This window comes from Myotis lucifugus, unplaced genomic scaffold (genome assembly GCF_000147115.1).
Source record: "Myotis lucifugus unplaced genomic scaffold, Myoluc2.0 scaffold_97, whole genome shotgun sequence".
Lineage (NCBI taxonomy): Eukaryota > Metazoa > Chordata > Mammalia > Chiroptera > Vespertilionidae > Myotis > Myotis lucifugus.
In genome coordinates this window covers 246,959-266,239 of record NW_005871145.1, presented here as the reverse complement: position 1 = coordinate 266,239, position 19,281 = coordinate 246,959, and the positions used below count along the sequence as shown (strand labels likewise).

At 42.1% G+C, this 19,281-nt stretch overlaps 1 protein-coding gene across 1 annotated transcript in view; it reads right to left on the bottom strand.

Annotated features, from left to right (window-relative positions):
* Nucleotides 1-19,281, bottom strand: part of OSBP (oxysterol binding protein) — a 34,244-nt gene that overhangs the window by 2,301 nt on the left and 12,662 nt on the right. Inside the window, exons 4-13 of the mRNA XM_006091825.3 lie at nt 18,746-18,944; nt 18,401-18,503; nt 18,051-18,105; nt 17,721-17,852; nt 13,063-13,308; nt 12,661-12,781; nt 4,844-4,947; nt 1,972-2,067; nt 986-1,167; nt 6-226 (exon numbers count right to left, since the gene is read on the bottom strand). Coding sequence (XP_006091887.1) covers nt 6-226; nt 986-1,167; nt 1,972-2,067; nt 4,844-4,947; nt 12,661-12,781; nt 13,063-13,308; nt 17,721-17,852; nt 18,051-18,105; nt 18,401-18,503; nt 18,746-18,944 — 1,459 coding nt within the window. The remainder of the gene's footprint in view (nt 1-5; nt 227-985; nt 1,168-1,971; nt 2,068-4,843; nt 4,948-12,660; nt 12,782-13,062; nt 13,309-17,720; nt 17,853-18,050; nt 18,106-18,400; nt 18,504-18,745; nt 18,945-19,281) is intronic.

Below are 19,281 nucleotides of genomic sequence, written 5' to 3'. Positions count from 1 at the left end.
GTTACCATCCTCCGTGGCTTTCACAGCTTCTGCTTCTCTCTTCTTTCTGGAGAGTCTCTGCTTTTCTTCCAGGCGCTGCTTCTCAGCATTGGCTTCATCCCAGCGCCCATCTTCCATCAGCTTCTGGTCGGGCCGCAATCGGCTGTCTGTGGGGGCGGTGCCAGGTTCCCAGGCATTGAGAGTGAGAGCAAGCTCTGAGAAGTAGTACATGTATTCTGCATTCTTCCTAAAAGTAAAGGATGAGAAAGGAAAGGGGTCAGGCTGGAGCCCAGGCCCCAGCTGGATGAAGACAACAGCACCGGGCTGTTCTGCAAGGGGCAGACTTGAGCACCATGGCCCCCTCCCCGAATTGAGACACCCAAACTGAACCATCCCTTGGCTTCCCCCAGCACCACGCAATTCCAGTTTTCTGGGCTTGTGTTGTGCTCGGCTGAAAGTAGAGAGAAATTCATCAGGAACAAGGAAACATTCTACTAAATGAAAATTCCTATTTCTTCTGATTTCTTTTTACCCTCTTTCTGGGATAATCTTGGCTCTTACTATGGACTGAACATATTAAACCTGACAGGCAAACGGCTTTCATCATAATTTATTTCCAAAGTCCTGAACATTATCTCAGGAAGTTTCCATTGGTGCTGGGCCTTTAGGCTAAATTGTAAACAGGTAGTAGGCACTCTCTCCTCCAGCTATTTCTGAAGAGTTTTGCTCTAAATTATAGAATAATGGCCTTCTGAACCACATTCCAAAGGACCTATAGAAAGCACCAAATATGGTTTGGCAGATTTGGTTTGGTTAGTTTGAACTTCTTGGGGGAAGGCATGCTACAACTCCAGTTACCCAGTGCCAACCTTCTGGTGATTTCTCCAAAGGTTCTGACTTCTTTCGCTCAGCCCCTCACATAATGAAGTGGGAAGCAACACAGATATGTCATCAATATCACCCCAAGGTTGAGGATGCAGAGGTACCTGGGCAGACTGATACTCACGGCAAGGGGTTCCTTTTCCACAGCATGACCCTGCTCTCCTCTGCTTCACAGCTTCTCTGTCGAGCATCACCCCCATTCTCCCCAGCGACAGGCTGGACTTTGAAACAATCCATTTTCTCATCCCACGTCCCCAGCAGGATAAAGTGAACCTTCCCTGATGGATCTGTCACTTCCCCTGTCACCTGCAAGGATGGAGAGCAGGGCTTTGGAGTACAGACCATAGTCATCCAGCTTACCTGCTCTTCTGGATACCAAAGTCCTAGGGTAAATACTGGTTAAAACCTATTAGGACAAATACCATGGAGTCATCCAAATTATTTTGTTAAATTTTTTTAAGCTGCTTAAAATAAGCAAGGCATGAGTTAGACGAATTTTTGTTACAATAATACTATGTAGGAAAAGGGCCTGACTGGTACTCAGAATTATGGTATTTTCTTCTCTCCAGAATACACAGAGAGCCACAAACAAATTTAAATCCCTAACTATTTTTCACTCTCCCTTCTTCTACTAAGGAATAAACACACCTCTCGCTCAGACTCATTCCCACAAAGTGCCTGTGCCTTCTTCCTGTAATCCTTTCATTAGTCCTTCCTCTAGTTTCCTACGTTGTCTCTCATTGCTCTTGAGTTTTACTTTTTTTACTTGTAGTCTTTCCCAGAAAAGAGAAGGATTTGGTTTAGCAATGCAATGTTGTCTCCTTTCTTGCTAACTTTCTCCTTTACATCTTCTTTCTTCATTTAATCATAGATAGATAGATAGATAGACAGATAGATAGATATAGATATATCTATCTATATATATGTGTATATGTGTGTTTTGGAGATATATATATTTAGACACACACACACTCTCTCTGTCTTTCTCCCTCCCACCCTCCTTCCCCCCCCCCCATCCATTCATCCAACCGTCTATCCCAGCCCCCAAAGGAGTAGGCTTTCTAAGGGATACACACTAAATGAAAAAATTTAAATTCCAACGTCTCTTACCTTTCTTGCTACATCCCGAGAAAAGTAGCTATAAGGAACAAATTTAAGATTGCACTTGTCTCCTGTCTTGTGATTTATAATATCAATTTCACCAGACTATAAAATGAAAAGAATCAAGGATTAGTTTTATTAATACTGAATGATTTGAATATATGCCAACTCCATGCCTCATAATTCTTACTTTACTATCTTACATTCCAGCACTCCCTTGCTTTAGACTCAGGTCTCAGCCAACCTTGAGATGCTATGGAATCCCTTTGTAACCTTGGTATCCCAGCCTGGGATAAAGACCGAATGACCTTTGCTTTGGTTTTCTTTGAATTGTGTGTCACATGTTAGGTGCCATGATTTGACCTTCAGTACATATACTGATATTCATGTCATAATTTGTTTTTCCAAACCAATCCTCACTGGAACCCTTCAGGAACTCTGTGCTTAAATCAAAGTATTCTAGTCCTGGCCGGGTGGCTCAGTTGGTTGGAGGGTCGATCCATACACCAAAAGGTTGCAGGTTCCTGGCTGGGGCACATGCTTAGGTTTTGAGTTCAATCCCTGGTTGGGGAGTGTATGGGAGGCAACTGATTAATGCTTCTCTCTCACATCAATGTTTCTCTCTCTCTCTCAAAATCAATAAAAATATATCCTTGGGTGAAGATAAAAAAAAAAAGTATTAGGCTTACAATTTCAAAGTTACGTGTTGCAAGCCTTTCTACACTTTATTCCCCACATCTGCCATGAAGTTTTTCCTGACAGTTAAGAAAACGTTCCCTCTCTTTTCTGAATTTACTGCAAAATCATTGTCTTAAGCACATACTGACAATTAAGCATACATTAGTACACCTCTTCCCATACAGTATTTAAAAAAAATTTTTTTTCAGACAAAATCTGTTTATAGGTGAATTCTTTAGAATTCTTTTTTTTTTAATTTTTTTTTTCCAGACAAAATCTGTTTATAGGTGAATTATTTTGTCAGACTTTCCACCTGAACAAATTAGTCACATATGCAATGATACAATAACTCTTTGAAGGACAACGTTTCATTTGACTTTGTATCCTTAGGACCTGATACTCTGCCTGGTAGTAAACGTCTAATGACTAATGAAAGAATGAAGAGTGAGAGTTGTGTTTTATTATTTTCTTGTACCCTTCACAGTGCCCAATAGTTTTAGTAGTCACTGAACGTTACAAGTTGGTCATCCTATCTAATAATAGACAAACATGGTAATTGACCATACCTTCGCTACCCCGCCCATTGGCTAATCAGTGTGATATGCAAATTAACCACCAACAATGATGGCGGCTAATTTGCATACTGCAGGCAGGGCAGAACAGCGCGAGCCGCCATCCAGGGCAGGCCTGCCCCCACCTTGCCCCAGAAGCTCCAGAAGCTGCCTGATATGGTAGTAACTCTATCAGTAAGCACTCTGAAAGTCAGTGGCATAAATGCACCAATTAAAAGACAGATTATGAGGGTGAATCAAAAACAAAACCCACTTTAAATATAAAGACACATATACATTAAAAGTAAATGAATTAAGCTGCAGCCTGTTTTGCTCAGTGGATAGAGCATTAGCCCATGGACTGAAGGGTCCCAGGTTCGATTCCAGTCAAGGGCATGTACCTCAGTTGCTGGCTTGATCCCCAGTGCCTATCAAAGCATGTGCAGGAGGCAACCAATCAATGAGTCTCTCCCTTTCCCTTCACTCTCTCTAAAATTCAATGGAAAAATATCCTTGTGTGAAGATTAACAAAAACAAAGTAAATGGATTAAGTAACATTAAAGAGATTATAAGAAAAATATATTCCAAATTTTGTTAGTTGTATAATGGTTATGTTTAAATTATTAACACCTAAGAAATTGGGTGAAGGGTTCATATAATATGCTGTAGTATTTTATAGTTTTTTTTTACATGTATGAGATTATTTCAAATTAAAATATTAAAAAATTAAAAATTAATAAAATATTAATTGAAATGTATCTGCATTACATGAAAAATCTCCTAATTGCTTCTAGCATAATTTATTAAATTGTGCTAAAATTTACAAGGGTTCAATTAAAAAATATCTTAATTCTAAATGATATAATAGAAAATATATAATAGTGCAGTTATAAGCACTTATCTGAAAATAAAAATTTAAAGAAGTGAATTTAAAGAAGGGATTAGCCAAAGAAAATATATGCACAGCCCATGGACACAGACAACAGTATGGTGATGGCCAGAGAGAAGTGGGGGGCCAGAGCTGGGTAGAGGGGGCAAAAGGGGGGAAATAGGGACATCCTATATAATAATAATAAAAGGCTAATATGCACATTGACTGAACGGATGAATGACCGGTTGCTATTATGCACACTGGCCACCAGGGGGCAGATGCTCAATGCAGGAGCTGCCTCCTGGTGGTCAGTGCACTTCCATATGGGGAGTGCCACTCAGCCAGAAGCTGGCTCATGGCTGGCCAACGCAGTGGTGGTGGCAGGAGCCTCTCCCACCTCTGTGGCAGCACTAAGAATGTCCAACTAATGGTTTAGACCCGATCCCTTGGGGGCCTAAGCCTTTAGTCGGACATCCCCCCAAGGGTTCCCTGGCTGCCAGAAGGATGTCTGACTGCAAGCTTAGGCCTAATCCCCCGGGGAGTGGGCCTAAGTCGACAGGTGGACATCCCCCAAGGGGTCCTGGACTGTGAATGGGCGCAGGCCGGGCTGAGGGACCACCCCCCGAGTGCACTGGGCCTCTAGTTTATAATAATAATTTGTGGTATAGAAACTCGGGGAGGTTAGGATGGGGCTACTGCCTAAGAGAAATTCCTCAGGAGAAACTGATAAGCCAGTAACAACAGTCTGGGCTTCAGAAACATGTTGGGCATGCTCGCTCACCTGATCTATCCACAACTTGCCCACGATAATGTTGTGCACCGTTGTGGTAACTTTCTTCCAAGTGTAGTGGTGGCCAGTTTCCTTGAAAATACAGTGGATGGTACCTGGAAGCAGAGAGAGATATACGAATTAAGCCCAATCTTAGAAAAAAATAGCACCATGTTAGCTAGAAAAGCAATGGATTTTTTTCTTTCAATATTTCTTACTTTTAAAAGGAAAACAGTAAGTTAAAAAGTAATTTATAATTTTTGCTGTTGTTAATCCTCACCTATTTTTTCCATTGATTTTTAGAGAGAGTGGAAGGGAGGATGAGAGACAGAGAGAAAAGAATTGATGTGAGAGAGACATATCAATTGGTTGCCTCCTGAACTTGTCCCATCCGAGGGCCAGGGATCGAATCTGCAACCGAGATATGTGCCCTTGACCAGAATTAAACCTGCAACTCTTCAGTCTGCAGGCCGACGCTCTAACCACTGAACAAAACAGGCTAGGGCAGAATTAATCATCTTTTTTTTAAAATAATCTTCTTAAATGATGGAAGCACTGACTGAATTTTTTCACTTGATTTTAAAATTTGTGAATAAAACATAACTGATGACAAATACTGACAACTGATACAGCTTAGCGAGGAAGCAAGAGTGCACAAGCGTAGAAATAAAAATGAAAGCAAAACCCCCAATCTTTTCTCCACCTGTGACCGCCATACTACCTGCAAAATTTCTAGGAATAGGTCAAATCTGAACTAACATGTAAAAATAAAATTGCATTGCGGAAAGTAGCATTCATTGGTAGGTAGTACTGGGGCCAGGCCCTATTTTTTGGTAACCAGCTGTGTGACTTTCAGCAAATCCCTTATCTAAGGGCCTTAACAATAAAAAAGGAGTAGCGGATAGAGCTGTGGCTTTGGAATCAGAACTGGATGAAGTGCTGGCTCCACTACTCATTAGATTTGTGACTCTGTGTTGTGTAATAAAGAATTTGTCTGCTTTTTGTCCATGGTTCCTGGGAAGAAACCTCTACAACCTTGGAATTTCCCAAGTGATAGTAATATTTTGTTATTCATAGGGATCCTGAAAGTTTATGTCAAAGAGTCATCACGGTAGGGCCCTAGATAGCTATGCTAACAAGATGGTTCAGGATGAGGGCAGGCCAGAAAGACTAACCATGACTCAGAGAGTTACCTGATAAAGGCTGGATCTCCCAACCTCCTGGGAATGATATTCCCTTCCCTCCTGGAGGGAAGGGGGCCTGGACATTGAGTTCAATCACCAGGCCTATGATTCAGTCAACCACGCCTATATAAATGAAACCTCTGGACAGTGAAACTTGGAGGAACGTCCTGGTGGGTAAACACATCAACGTGCCAAGAGGGTCATGCTCCCTGATTCCATGGGGAGAGAGCATAGTCTCTATGTTCAGGACCCTCCCAGACCTCACCCTATGTGTGTCTTCATTTGGCTGGTCCTGATCTGTACCCTTTGTAATAAAACTGTAATAATGAGTATAACATTTTCCTGAGTCCTATAAGTCATCCTAGCAAATTATTGAACCTGAAGGATTCATGGGATCCCCTGAATTTACAGTCAGTTAGTCAGATGTGCAAGTGGCCTAGGGATCTCCATACTTGTGGTTGACATCTGAAGTGAGGGCTGACTTATTGGAGACTGTACCCTAATCTCATGTGGTTGGTATTAACCTGGGTGGTTAGTGTCAGAACTGCATTACAGTACTACACCCTGGGGATGTTTTTTTTTTATTGCATATAACAATTTCTCTCACACCCACACATAAATTCTGTTAGCTTCCCTGGCCACTAGGGGCTGTGAGAGGGGAAGTCTTCTCCTCCCTTCCCCAGAGGAACGGCTCCTGAGATGGCCAGACAGAGGGTGGTGTCAGGGCCAGGAGGAGTGTGCCTGTGGCCCTCTTCACTCCTAGTCCAGGGGACCGTCCTCTGTACAGCCAGGAGCTGCCGTGGCTGAGCATATGAGTGTGAGAGTGGGTGTTCCCATGCAAACCTGTATGTCTGTTCCCGGCAGGCCCCAAGCAGCAGACGAGTGCGGTGGTTTAGAGCAGAGACTCTGGAGTTAAAATCCCAGCTCTTGTGTTCCAGTTGCGCTCTAGCTGTGTGGCCTTGGGCAAGTTGCCTAACCTCCTAACTTGAGACCAAGATTTTTTTTTTTAATTTTTTTTTAATTGATTTCAGAGAGGAAGGAAGAGGGAGAGAGAGATAGAAACATCAATGATAAGAGAATCATTGATTGGCTGCCTCCTGTACGCCCTACTGGGGATCGAGCCTGCAACCCAGGCATGTGCCCTTGGCCGGAATCGAACTTGGGACCCTTCAGTCCGCAGGCCGACGCTCTATCCACTGAGCCAAACTGGCTAGGGCCCTGGGGATGTTTTTAACTTTCCTAGGCCTCAGTTTCATCCATCTGTAAATTTGGGGTAATCATATCCTGTGCAGTAAATGACTGTTTATTTACTCAGTAACATGCTTGACACATAATAAGCACTCAGTGGATATAGTCTCCTCCTGTTCCTATGAGTTAATCTCCAATGAATACCAAATCAAAATCAGTTAGTTGTTTGAACAGAGGTGACTGAAAATTCAAAATAATAAAAAAAATTTAAAGATATGTACATATATTTTTATCATTTTGAATCATATATATATAAAATAACAGTCAATTCCCTCTGTAACCACTAGTGAAAAGGACACATGTGGCTTGGTGTGCCTTTCTTGCACAAAAGATTAAAGTATCCCTGGTAGCTGCAGCAGCAGATGATGATGACAATGACATTGACAATAATACTAGCAACTCTGTGAGAGCACTACTGTGAACCAGACACTGTGCTAGGTTCTCCTCATATCTCATCTCACTTCATCTTCACAACCATCTGAGAAATATATCCAAATCTCTTGCTCAACACCTCTCCCACCACCACTGCAGACTAAAACACCATCCCCTCTTGCCAGAACCTCTGTAACAACTTCTTTTTGGTCTCCCAGCTCCCACTTTTGCCCCCTTAAAGTCTCTAGTCAAAATAATGTGTTTAAAACATGGCATATCAACTTAACACTGCGAAAAAAATCTCTCAATGACTTCCCACTGTATTTAGAACAAAACCCTCTCAACTCATCCATCATGTTCCTCCTCACTCACTCTGAACTACCTACTGTGGCCCTGTTGCTTCTCAAATAGGCTATGCTTGCCCCCAACTCAGGGCCTTTATCTTTCAGGTTCACTCTGGCTGGAAAGCTCTCCCCCAAATCATCTTTTGGTTGATGTAAACTTTTCAGGGAGGATTTCCTTGACCACCCTATCCAAGGAACCACACACAGACAGACACACACACACACATTTCTCATTAACCCCTATCTCCACTTTATTTTCTTCGTAGATTTACCACATATAAAGTTATTTATATATTTACTTTTTGTCTACTTAAGAAAAGAATGCAAGCTAAATGAGAGCAAAATGGCTTTTGTTCACCACTGCATCCATAGCACTTAGAATATTTCCTGGCATATAGTGATACTCAGGTAACTGTTGATACTTCAGCTATAAACACTATTTGTTTCCTGTGGCTGCTGAGACCAATTGACACAACTTAATGGCTTAAAACAACACAATTTATGCTCTTACAAGGTGGGAGCAGGCTAGAAGGGATCAATAGGGGAAAAGCAGGGACATATGTAATACTTCCAACAACAAAGATCTAACTTAAAATATAATAATAAAAATATATAAATAAACACAGAACCATTTCAAATGTATGAAGGGGAAGATAGCCACTTCCAGAATGGTGGAGTAAGGACTTCCATGTATCTGCTCAAAAAATCAACAAGAGTACTAGCAAACATTATCAGAATCAAATATTTTAGATCTCTGAAAATTAAACAAAGGCTTACAATAATTCAAGCAGCATTTATTCAAGACAAATGGCTGAACCTCAGTAAGAAAAATGAGCTATGTGGCAGGCATTTTAACTTGCTCTCTTCCCACCCTCCTCTCACCAACTTGACAGTAGCCTTGATTTCAGCCTAGCAAACATTTCTGGGGAGCCTCACACTTTACCAGTAAGTATGAAGCTCCCTAAAAGCCCCATCTTCAAAACACTGTCATTACCTGACCATTGTGGTGGTTCCTGGTAAACTCCCACTCACAGGGCTTATCTTTATTTGACCTGACTCAGCGCCTGGTCACCTGAACAGCCTTTTCCCTGGGGTGATTATCAAAACCATCAGTGGCAAGTGATGCTTTAACACAACAGCTGCCTGAAATGGTGCTAAGAGTTGGAGTAGTTGAAGAAATATAGGCCAGAAATTACCCAAAATTGACTAACTCCTTAACCTACACAGCCAAGAAGCTCAATGAACTCCATGTAGGATAAACTCAAAGAGCACCACACTGAAGTCTATCATAATAAACTATTAAAAGACAAAGACAACATCTAGTAGGTTTGGCTCAGTGGATAGAGCATCAGCCTGCAGACTGAATGGTCCCAGGTTCGATTCCGGTCAAGGGCACATGCCCAGATTGCAGGCTCAATCCCCAGTGTGGGGCATGTAGGAGGCAGCTTATCAATGATTTTCTCTCATCATTGATGTTTCTACCTCTCTCTCCCTCTCCCTTCCTCTCTTAAATCAATAAAAATATATTTAAAAAAAAAGACAAGGACAAGACAAATCTTGAATCTAAGAAGTGATGTACTACATAGAAGTGCTCCTCAATAAGATTGTCAGAAACCATGGTGGCCAGAAGGCAGTAGGATGTACATTCAAAATGCTAAAGGTAAAAAATTGTCAAACCAAAAATTCTATATCCAGCAAACATATTCTTATTAAACAAAGAACATAAGACATTCCCAGCTAAACAAAACCTGAAAGAATGCCTAGCTAGCAGGTCTGCCCTTCAAGAAATACTAGTCCTTCAGGCTGAAATGAAAGGACACTAGACAGTAACTTAAATCTACATTGAGAAATAAAAGAGATCAGTAAAGAAAACTACAATCAAACTATATAAAAGACGGTACAAATGTATTTTTTGCTTGCAACTTTTTTCTTCTATATGAGTTAAAAGACAACTGCATAAAGGAACAGTTATAAAACTATGTTAATATGTAAAAAAAATACAGTTTGTATGAAAATGAAAGCACAAAGGAGGGGAAAGGTAATGGATCCATATAGGTGGCAAAGTTTTTGTACACTATTGAAATTAAATTGGTATTAACCTGCACTAGATTATTAGAAGTTAACTGTAATACACAGGATACCCACTACGAAAATACCTTTAAAAATACAGTAAAAGGGGACGCTTTCCCCCTCCCCACGTGGGAGTCTGTACTTGTTCTTTAATAAATTCCACCTTTACTATACAAAAAAATACAGTAAAAGAAATAACAAGGGAACTAAAATGGTAAATTTAAAAAATATCTACTTAATACAAAAAAGGTACTAATGGAGGAATAGAGGAACAAAAAAGACATAGGATGTACAAAAAAATACCAAATAGTGGATGTAATCCCTACCTGATCAGTACTTATAATAAATGTAAATTGATTAAACACTCTAATAAAAAAAAAAAAACTTAGAAATTGGGAGAACAGGTAAAAGGGGATATGAAGGGGATTTTTTTAAAAGATATTTTTATTGATTTCAGAGAGGAAGGGAGAGGGCGAGACAGAGAGAAACATCATTGATGAGAGAGAATTATTGATAGGTTGCCTTCTACATACCCCCATTGGGGATTGAGCCCCCAATCCAGGCATGTGCCCTGACCAGGAATTAAATTATGACCCTCTGGTTCATGGGTCGATGCTCAATCACTCAGCCACACCAGCAGGGCTATTCCTATTTTTTAAATGTACACACGACCCTCTTAGAGATCCTCAGGTGGCCTCGCAGGTGAAAAATCCTATTACAATATGACCCTAGTTCTGAAAATTAGGTGTGAACATCCCAGGTATTTACTATTATTAACTTAATACTTCTGAAATTATTAGCTTCAAAGATAATTAAACAATTAGAACCTTTTTAAAGGTCCTCATAAAAGATCAAGACCAAAAGTGCTTGGTCTCCTTTTCATCTAAGAGCCTTTTGCATATTAATCATGAAGTAGCAGAATTAACACTCCAGTTTCTTTTCTCCTTTTGTAATTATAAACATTCCTGGGTTTTTTCCTGGCTAATTTCTAGTTTTCACTATAACTGCCATATTTTCTGTTTCTGAGAGAAAGGGAACTCATTAAAAAAAACGAGTGCTGCACTAGCTGGTTTGGCTCAGTGGATAGAGACTCCGCCTGCAGACTGAGGGTCTCAGGTTCAATTCCAGTCAAGGGCATGTGCTTGGGTTACAGGATCAATCCCCAGTAGGGGGTGTGCAGGAGGCAGCCAATCAATGATTCTCTCTCGTCATTGATGTTTCTATGTCTCTCTCCCTCTCACCTTCCTCTCGGAAATATATTAAAAAAAAAAAAAAAAAAAAGATGATTGCAGTGCACTAATCAAACACTGCAGCCAGGCTTCCTGGAATATGGAACCAGGACACAGAAAGCCGTAGGAACTCAGGCAGGTGCTGTCAGACGACTCTATAGAACTATTTGGTTTCTCTCTGCCTGCTTTGGGCTTCTTTTTATGTAGATCAACATTTGCTCTTCAGCACACACATGGCCAAACGTGGGCTGCTCTAGTTCAACAGAATATGGAGAATCTCTGCTACATTTCCCCTACAATACAGACTCTCTAACATTGTTTATTAGGATTCCTATTCTCAGGCCTGGTCTTCTTGATCTTAGTGCAAAATTAACTTGTCATCCAATAGGACCTTTCATGTTTTGTGTTTGTTTGTTTTTAAATCTTCACCCAAGGATATTTTTCCATTGATTTTTAGAGAGAGTGGAAGGGAGGGGAAGAGACAGAGAGAAATTTGGATGTGAGAGAAACAGATCGATTGGTTGCCTCCTGCACAAGCCCCAACCACGGCTCAGGCCGGGGAGGAGCCTGCAGGTATGTGCCCTTGACGGGAATCGAACCTGGGACCCTTCAGTCCGCAGGCTGGCACTCCACCTACTGAGCCAAACCAGCTAGGGTATGGATCTTTTAAAATAAAATTTCCTGCCTTAGTCGGTTTGGCTCAGTGAATAGAGCGTAGGCCCAAGGACTGCAGTGTCCCAGGTTCGATACCAGTCAAGGGTATGTACCTCGGTTGCAGGCTTAATCCCTGGCCCTGGTTGGAGTGTATGAGGAGAGGCAACCAATTGATGTGTCTCTCTCACACTCATGTTTCTCTGTCTTTCCCCCTCCTTTCCACTCTCTGAAAATCAATGGGAAAATATCCTTGGATGAGAATTAACAAAAATAAATAAAGTTTTCTCTTACCTGTAAGTCAACCTTTACATAAATGATATCTAACCCATCCGATAGAGGAAGAGAGGGTAGAAAGGAGAAGGGGGAGGGATAGCTGAGAAACCTCACCTTGTAGTCACAATATTTTTTATTTACAGAGAGAACTCAATTGCTAGGGTAATGATAGAAACATCAGTTAAGAGATAGAATTTTTTTGTATGTTAAAATTTATATTTTAAAATAGTACTTAAAGATGCTTTAAATATAGCTAAGAAGACAAAAAATGTATAATTGATAGGTCCTTAAAGCCTCATGCCTCCTCACTCAATCAACAGCTGAGATGTTAAATGACTTGTGTAGAGCTAGCAATAAGGTTCAGGGCCCAAATCAGACTTTCAGTCTCCTGACTCTACCAGGCCAGAGATTCCTTATTCTGGGCGCACTAGTTCTTACAAAGATGGTGGCCTTACCAAGGGGCATAATGGAGAGGTATTTGCCTCGAAACTTGCTGGTGATTTTGATTTCCTGATGCAATGTCCAGCCATTTTTTGACTCAGCATGGTGTGCAGCAGCCGGGGGATGATGACTCACCTTGAAAAAATCAGTGATTCAAATTAAGAAGAAAGAAAGGAAAAGGAGAAGGTATTGCCTAGTAACTGGTGGTGAACACCCGAAATTCATACTTGCCATTTTTACACTTATACCAGCATAGAAGCCTGAAGGAAAAGAAGGCAGTATGGGATGACAGGGACTGGAATTTCTGCAAACACACCAGGGGAGTGGTGGTGGGGGGAGGGGAGGGGAGGAGCAACCAACAAATCATGCCTTTCTTAAAAAAGAAAAAACGTGTCACCGCCCCGAGGCACCTTTACCTGCTCACAGAGGGATCGGTACCCGTTCTCTTCTAATCGGTCTAGTTCAAAAGTCTCCCCAAGGAGTGGGTTGAATGGCTTGCTGGTACGGGAGACAGTAGTGGAGTAGGAAGACACGGTGAAAGCTGCAACATAACAGAGCTGTTCTAGAGAGTTCTCACATTTTGCAGCTCGATCTAACAGCTCATGGTATTCCAGATCTTCAGTAAGGCGCTGAAGCATGGACAAGGGTTCATTAAAGTTTACCTGTCAGGAGAAAACAGATATAAAAACTTTGCCCACACATCTATCGGAGACAAATTAATTTTTCTGCAGGTGGAGAAACATACTGAGTTGTCATGGTGATAAAGCAAATCACTAGGAAGAGGCCTTTGCTCGGTAGAGCAACTCTAAGATCTAACCTGGAAGCAATCCATTCTCCCTAGTCAACTGTTCATGTCAGTGAGTGGTATACACCACCTTTTCATTTACTATAAGCTCTTTGGGATGGGAACCATGCCTCCTGTTCATCACTGCATATGCAGTTACCAGTGCCTCACACGGGAGACTATTATCAAATAGGTAATGATTGAATAAAAGAGGAAATGTATTTTAGCACAAGTATACCCAGAGAGGAAATTAGGTATTTAACATTGTTGAGGGAGGAAAGAAAGAGTAGTAATTTTTAAGTACAGGCATGTCCTGGCTAGTGAAACGAAAACATTACAAAAGTTACTCCTGGACCAGATGATCTCTTAAGTATCGGTTCAGTTCTTCATCCGGCCAGGATTCTGAGTTCTTAGCCCTGAGGCTGGACAGTTGTTTTCTTGGACCTGGAGTGCTCTTAATGGGGCTTAGAGCCAACTTAGGGCACTCAACCACTGAATATCTGTGTATTTCTGCTGGGGAGAAGACAGATGTTCATTCACCAGAGCATTCACTTACTCATTCCACAAGTATTTATGGAGCCTTCATGTGTGTCAGACCCTATGCTACTCACTGGGTGTAGAGAAGGGAACAAAAGAGACACTGTCTCCCCAGTATCCCCCTTAAAAATAGCATTACTGTCTAAATTGACTGGGATTTAAGATGACATTAGTTATTTTTAAAAATGCTATATAAAAACAAACAAACAAAAAAACCGTTTCAGCTTCTAGGCTAGCCCATAAAGCTTACTTAATCTGCAATACAGCTGAATAGGCCTGGATATCACTAGCTAGAGTTCTGAGTCCAGGGAACAGAGGAAGGAAAAAAAATTCCTTTCTAGTGAATAGAGCTGGCCTACAGCAACATTTCTGTTAAACCAAACCAAAACACTCTTCTTTCCGACAGTCCATCTCTTTTTCATCTTTGTCCAGCCTCCTACCTGCCAATCCTTGACCCTGATCAGACTCCCCTCATATTTACTGTCCTCCCGATTATAAAACCTCTTGTAATTTAAAAATTACATATGAAGCCCTAGCTGGTTTGGCTCTGTGGATAGAGTGTCAGCCTATGGACTGAAAGGTACTGGGTTCAATTCCAGTCAAGGGCATATACCCAGGTTTCGGGCTCAATCCCCAGTGGGGGGCATGCAGGAGGCAGCGCATCAATGATTCTCTCTCATCACTGATATTTCTATCTCTCTCCCTCTCCCTTCCTCTCTGAAATCAATACAAATATATTTTTTAAAAATTACATATGAAGGAAAAAATTTACCTGAAATGCCATCAGCCAAAGATAACCATTACTTGATAACCATTAATATTTTTATGTTGTTTCTATGTATTTGTACATGTCTAGGTAGTATACTAGAGCCTGCTTTTTCTCTGAGGAATATACCAAGCATTTCTCTGTGAAAATTTCCCAATGAAGACAGAGCCACGGTACCAACATTAGAACACTGCTCTTATAGGAAGTAGAATCTACCCTCCCTCAACAAATAGCACCACTCTCCAAAGTCACCCTCTTGGTCCTGACAGAAAAGCACTGTGACAAGAAACATGCACACCAAGAGGGGCGACAGACTGACAGAGCTTCCATCTTCCAAGGTGCTGATTAACTATGCCAACAAAATTTCTCATTGGCAAAATTTCAGGTGACACTAAGTAATATTTCCCAACATTCAGAACTGGGGGTGGGTGGTATCCTCTCCAAATGGCTAAAAGACATCTGAGCACTGCCTGAGACTAGAATCATTGCATTCTTAAGCTATCACTGCTTTTCACACATACACAACCCTGGCCCTGAACTGTTCCTGGGACCATAGTTTCTCTAAAAGTACCAAGTTTTTTATATCAGTCATTTTATCCCTTGGAGGCCTAATAGAAAAACAAACGAATCTGTGAATTTTAAGTGGAAGGAAGCAGAGAACTGGTAGCAGAGAATTGGTTATATAGCTGATGGACAGTTGGCAACCCAAAAAGACAAGCTGGAGATGAGTAACAGCAGGGACAGAGAAAAGCAGTGGTGTTACTGTGGCCCAGAGCCTGAGGCATCAGGCAGAAGCTAAGGACCCTGTAATTACCTTGGAGTTTCTCCCTATTCCAAACTCCTCCTGGTGCCTGGCACTGGTGGAGCTTCCGTGCCAGCAGACACGGAAGTCCGAGCAACATCCTAGGGGGACCAGCTTTCCTGTGACACAGCATAGGGCAGGGCAGGGCGAGGACTAGACCTGGAGGCAAACAGGTACAGGACTGCACATTCCTAGTGGCAAAGTCAACAAGGAACTAATGGTAAAGGAGGACAGGGAGGTCACCTGCACTCGGAAGTGGTTTCTAAGCAGGGTCTGCATTTCCAAGGCTGTGGAGACCTGCCTCTCCAGCGCACCTTACCAAGGTGCTTCCTTCAAGGCATCAGACAAGTGGGGCATCTTTTTAGGCCCCCAGTGAACCAGTTATTTTGTTTCACTCAAGGCCTTTTCTGGAGGTCAACATTTTTCTAACAGAAATCATACACACTTACATATAAATTTATTTGTTTTCCAAGACCCAGTTAACTAACCACTTCAATATGTGCTAAACGGTGTATGTGCTGGGTACTGGGGAAGCATCAAGGTTACAAAGACAATTAAGACACAGTCTCTGTCCATGAGGAACACAGTCCATGTCCACTGGTCCACAGCCCCACGAGGGGAGGAGAATGCTTTCTGTATTTCTGTATGCCACGGGCCTGGCTATGGGTAGAACCTGCAGCCACTCTCCACTATCTATTCTTCCCTCCTTCTACAAGTAGTAGAACCCCCAATTTTTAACTAGGTTTTGCCACCAAAAATAGTCTTCATTGCCAGCCTCTTCCCCAGCTAGCTGTGGCCACATAACTAAGTTCTGGCCAAAGAGATTGAAGTGCAAGGGTTTATGCAATTTCCAGGAGCAAGCTCTTCTTTTCTTTCCTTCCTGCTGGCTGGAATGAGACCCTGAAGGCCCACACTGGAGCAGTCATGTAGGACCTAGAAACGGAGGCCATAGGCGGCAGAACAAGAGGACAGAAAGAGCCTGGTCTGGACACTGCAGAGCACAGTACCAGCCCTGAGCCACCTACTTCCTGACTTTCACATGACAATGAGTTAAGCTAATATTTGTTTAAGGCAGGGGTTGGCCAGGCTCTTTCTGAAAAAGGTAAAATAATAAATATTTAAGCTTTGAGGGCCATATGGTCTCTGTCACAATCATTCAATTCTGCTCTTGAAGGACAAAAGCAGCCACAAGAAGCAATCGAATGAGTGTCACTGTGTTCCTATAAAACTTTATAGACACTAACATCTAAATTTCATATAATCATCACGTTATAAAAAATTATCCTTCTTCTGATTTTTTCAATCATTTAAAAACATAAAAACTGAAATTTATATAATCTTATTAACCAAAACAAGCAAGTTATATACACTGCCTGGACATAAACGATAGAACCTGAAGCACAGGAGAGGTAACATCTCACCCTGACCAGATGCACGGATGAAACTGTGCTGAATCCTGAAGAAAAGGGTATTTATTTTTTAAAAAGTGGCAAGGGTGGGTGGGAAGCTGCTGAAATTTCGAGCAGAAAGAGCAGTGTGTGCAAATGCCCCGCGGGAAAAGACAAGATGCCTCCGAGTACCTGAAGGGAATTCCCAGTGACCAGAACACCCGATGTGTGAGCACAGCTTGTCCTCAGGGAGGAAGTAGCAAGCCCACCAAGGAATCTGGTCTGCTCTCAAAGCCATAGAGGTCTAGTGAAGGACTTTCAGCTAAGGAGTGACATGACCACATAGTCAACAAAAAGATCACTTTGACAACAGTGTGGACAGACTGGAAGAGGGCGTAATTGGAGGCAGGGAAGTCAGCCCAAACACCATGGCAATGGTCCTCACCTGCTTGGTTGAACTGCTTTTGTTTCTATGCTCCCCAAACATTTGTATGCACAGTACTTCAAACAACACTATCATAGGAAATATCTTCATGTTTGTCTCCTTTAAACCGCATACTTTTTGAAAATAGAGACTATTATCTTTGCATGGCTAACATAGGAATCTGCTCTTAAATAAACTACTGACACAATGCATCTCATTCTAGGTGATCTGGAACACACCAGATCCACAGCTCACACTGGAGCAGATCACTGTAAGGGACAAAAGGTAACAAAGACCATGCACAGATTGCCACAGTCGTGGGAGGGACCTCACAGCAGCTCCCTTCCACTGAAGCCTGGTGTGAGAACCTCACCGGCATGGGGATCTTAGAGAGTTCTTTTCCGATGCAGTTCTTCATGATGCTCCACAGATTGAGGCTATAGTTGGGTTTGTATGGTATTTTAGTTCTCTTTTCCTTCTTGGTCTCTTCCTGTTGAAGCTTGTTCTAAGAACAAAACAAAGCCATTCAATCTCCCACAAAGAACAGAAACCCAGTATTATAACCTTCCCTTCCCCCATGCTAAAAAGTATTTCTCAAAAAACAACAATCAGTACTTTCTGTTTCTCTTGGTGCGTTACAAGCAAATCCTTGAGAATCACACCTCAAGTCCCTCACTTCAGATAACTCCCAAATAAGAGTTACCTGTTCATCAAGGCTGATGTCACTGCTGGCTCCACTGATGTTGCTGCCAGTACGTCTACACGGATGGGAAATGTATGAGAATTAGAACAAAGACCAGAACTAGAGTTTGGTCCTCGCCATTCTTTACAAAGCAGAATGCTAAGCATGCTGCGCAAACTTAATGGGTGATCGAATGACACGCAGAATAAAATATGTCTGAACTTAAACATCTCTGGTCAGGTAAAAAAGCTAACAGTTTCCACTTACTCAAGGAAAAGGTCCTAGATCTCAGTATGATACTCCCCTTGAAGCATTTCTAACCTGTGGACGGTCAGATACGTTCATTCTTATCAGGATCAAAGATAACTTACTTGTGGCCCAAATTTTCAGGCATGGTGATGATCTCAGGAGCATCAAAAAATTCATTCTCATCATCCTCATCGCTCATGTCTCCTTTGCCGGAGCAGCACTGATCTGCAAGGAGAAAAGCCTTGTTTATTTACTTTGGTCAAAACGTGGCTCAGCAGGATTTTTAAATACGAGTCACAAACAAAGCAACAAGTGGTAGAAAGCAGTGGAAAAGACAGAAGAAATCCGTGGCACCAATTGCATTTCACATGAGTCACTGATTCAGGAGAATTTGGAGTTCTTCTACCAACTGCAGAAAACGCCCTGGCTCCACTCAGAACAGGCTACCCAGAAGCCCAGCTTCTTACCTTTGCCTGGACCCGCACTGCCAGAAGGGTGTGCCGGCAGCACCTTGGCTCCTCGGAAAGCCCTCTCCAGGTGGTTATGCTGCTTTGCCAACTGCTCCAAGGTCTCCTCCAGCCGGATCCTCTGGTCTCGCTCATACTGGAGTGACTTCTGCCATTTTTTACTATGGGTCTGGGCTAACTTAAGAAAATCTCTGCAAGCCTGTAGGGGAAAAGAGTTAATAAGTGTCACTCAACTAATCAGAGACACCCCTCAGGCCCTGTGAACCCATTCTGGGAACTTTACAGGCAGATTACAAAGGCAGACTTTCCCTGTTAATCCCCAGTAGCAGGGACAGCCAGCTCCAAGAGGCAATGAAGGTCGACTCCAGAAAACAAAATGAGCATGGTTGTCACGGTTCTTTCATATTTTCCTGGTCATGAGGACTAACCAAATGCCAAGGGAGCAATAAACCTAGACAAAGTATTTGTGGCAACATCACAGAGGGCAGCTATGTGAACTACACCGAAAAAAAAATCTATCGACTGAAAGAAAGAGG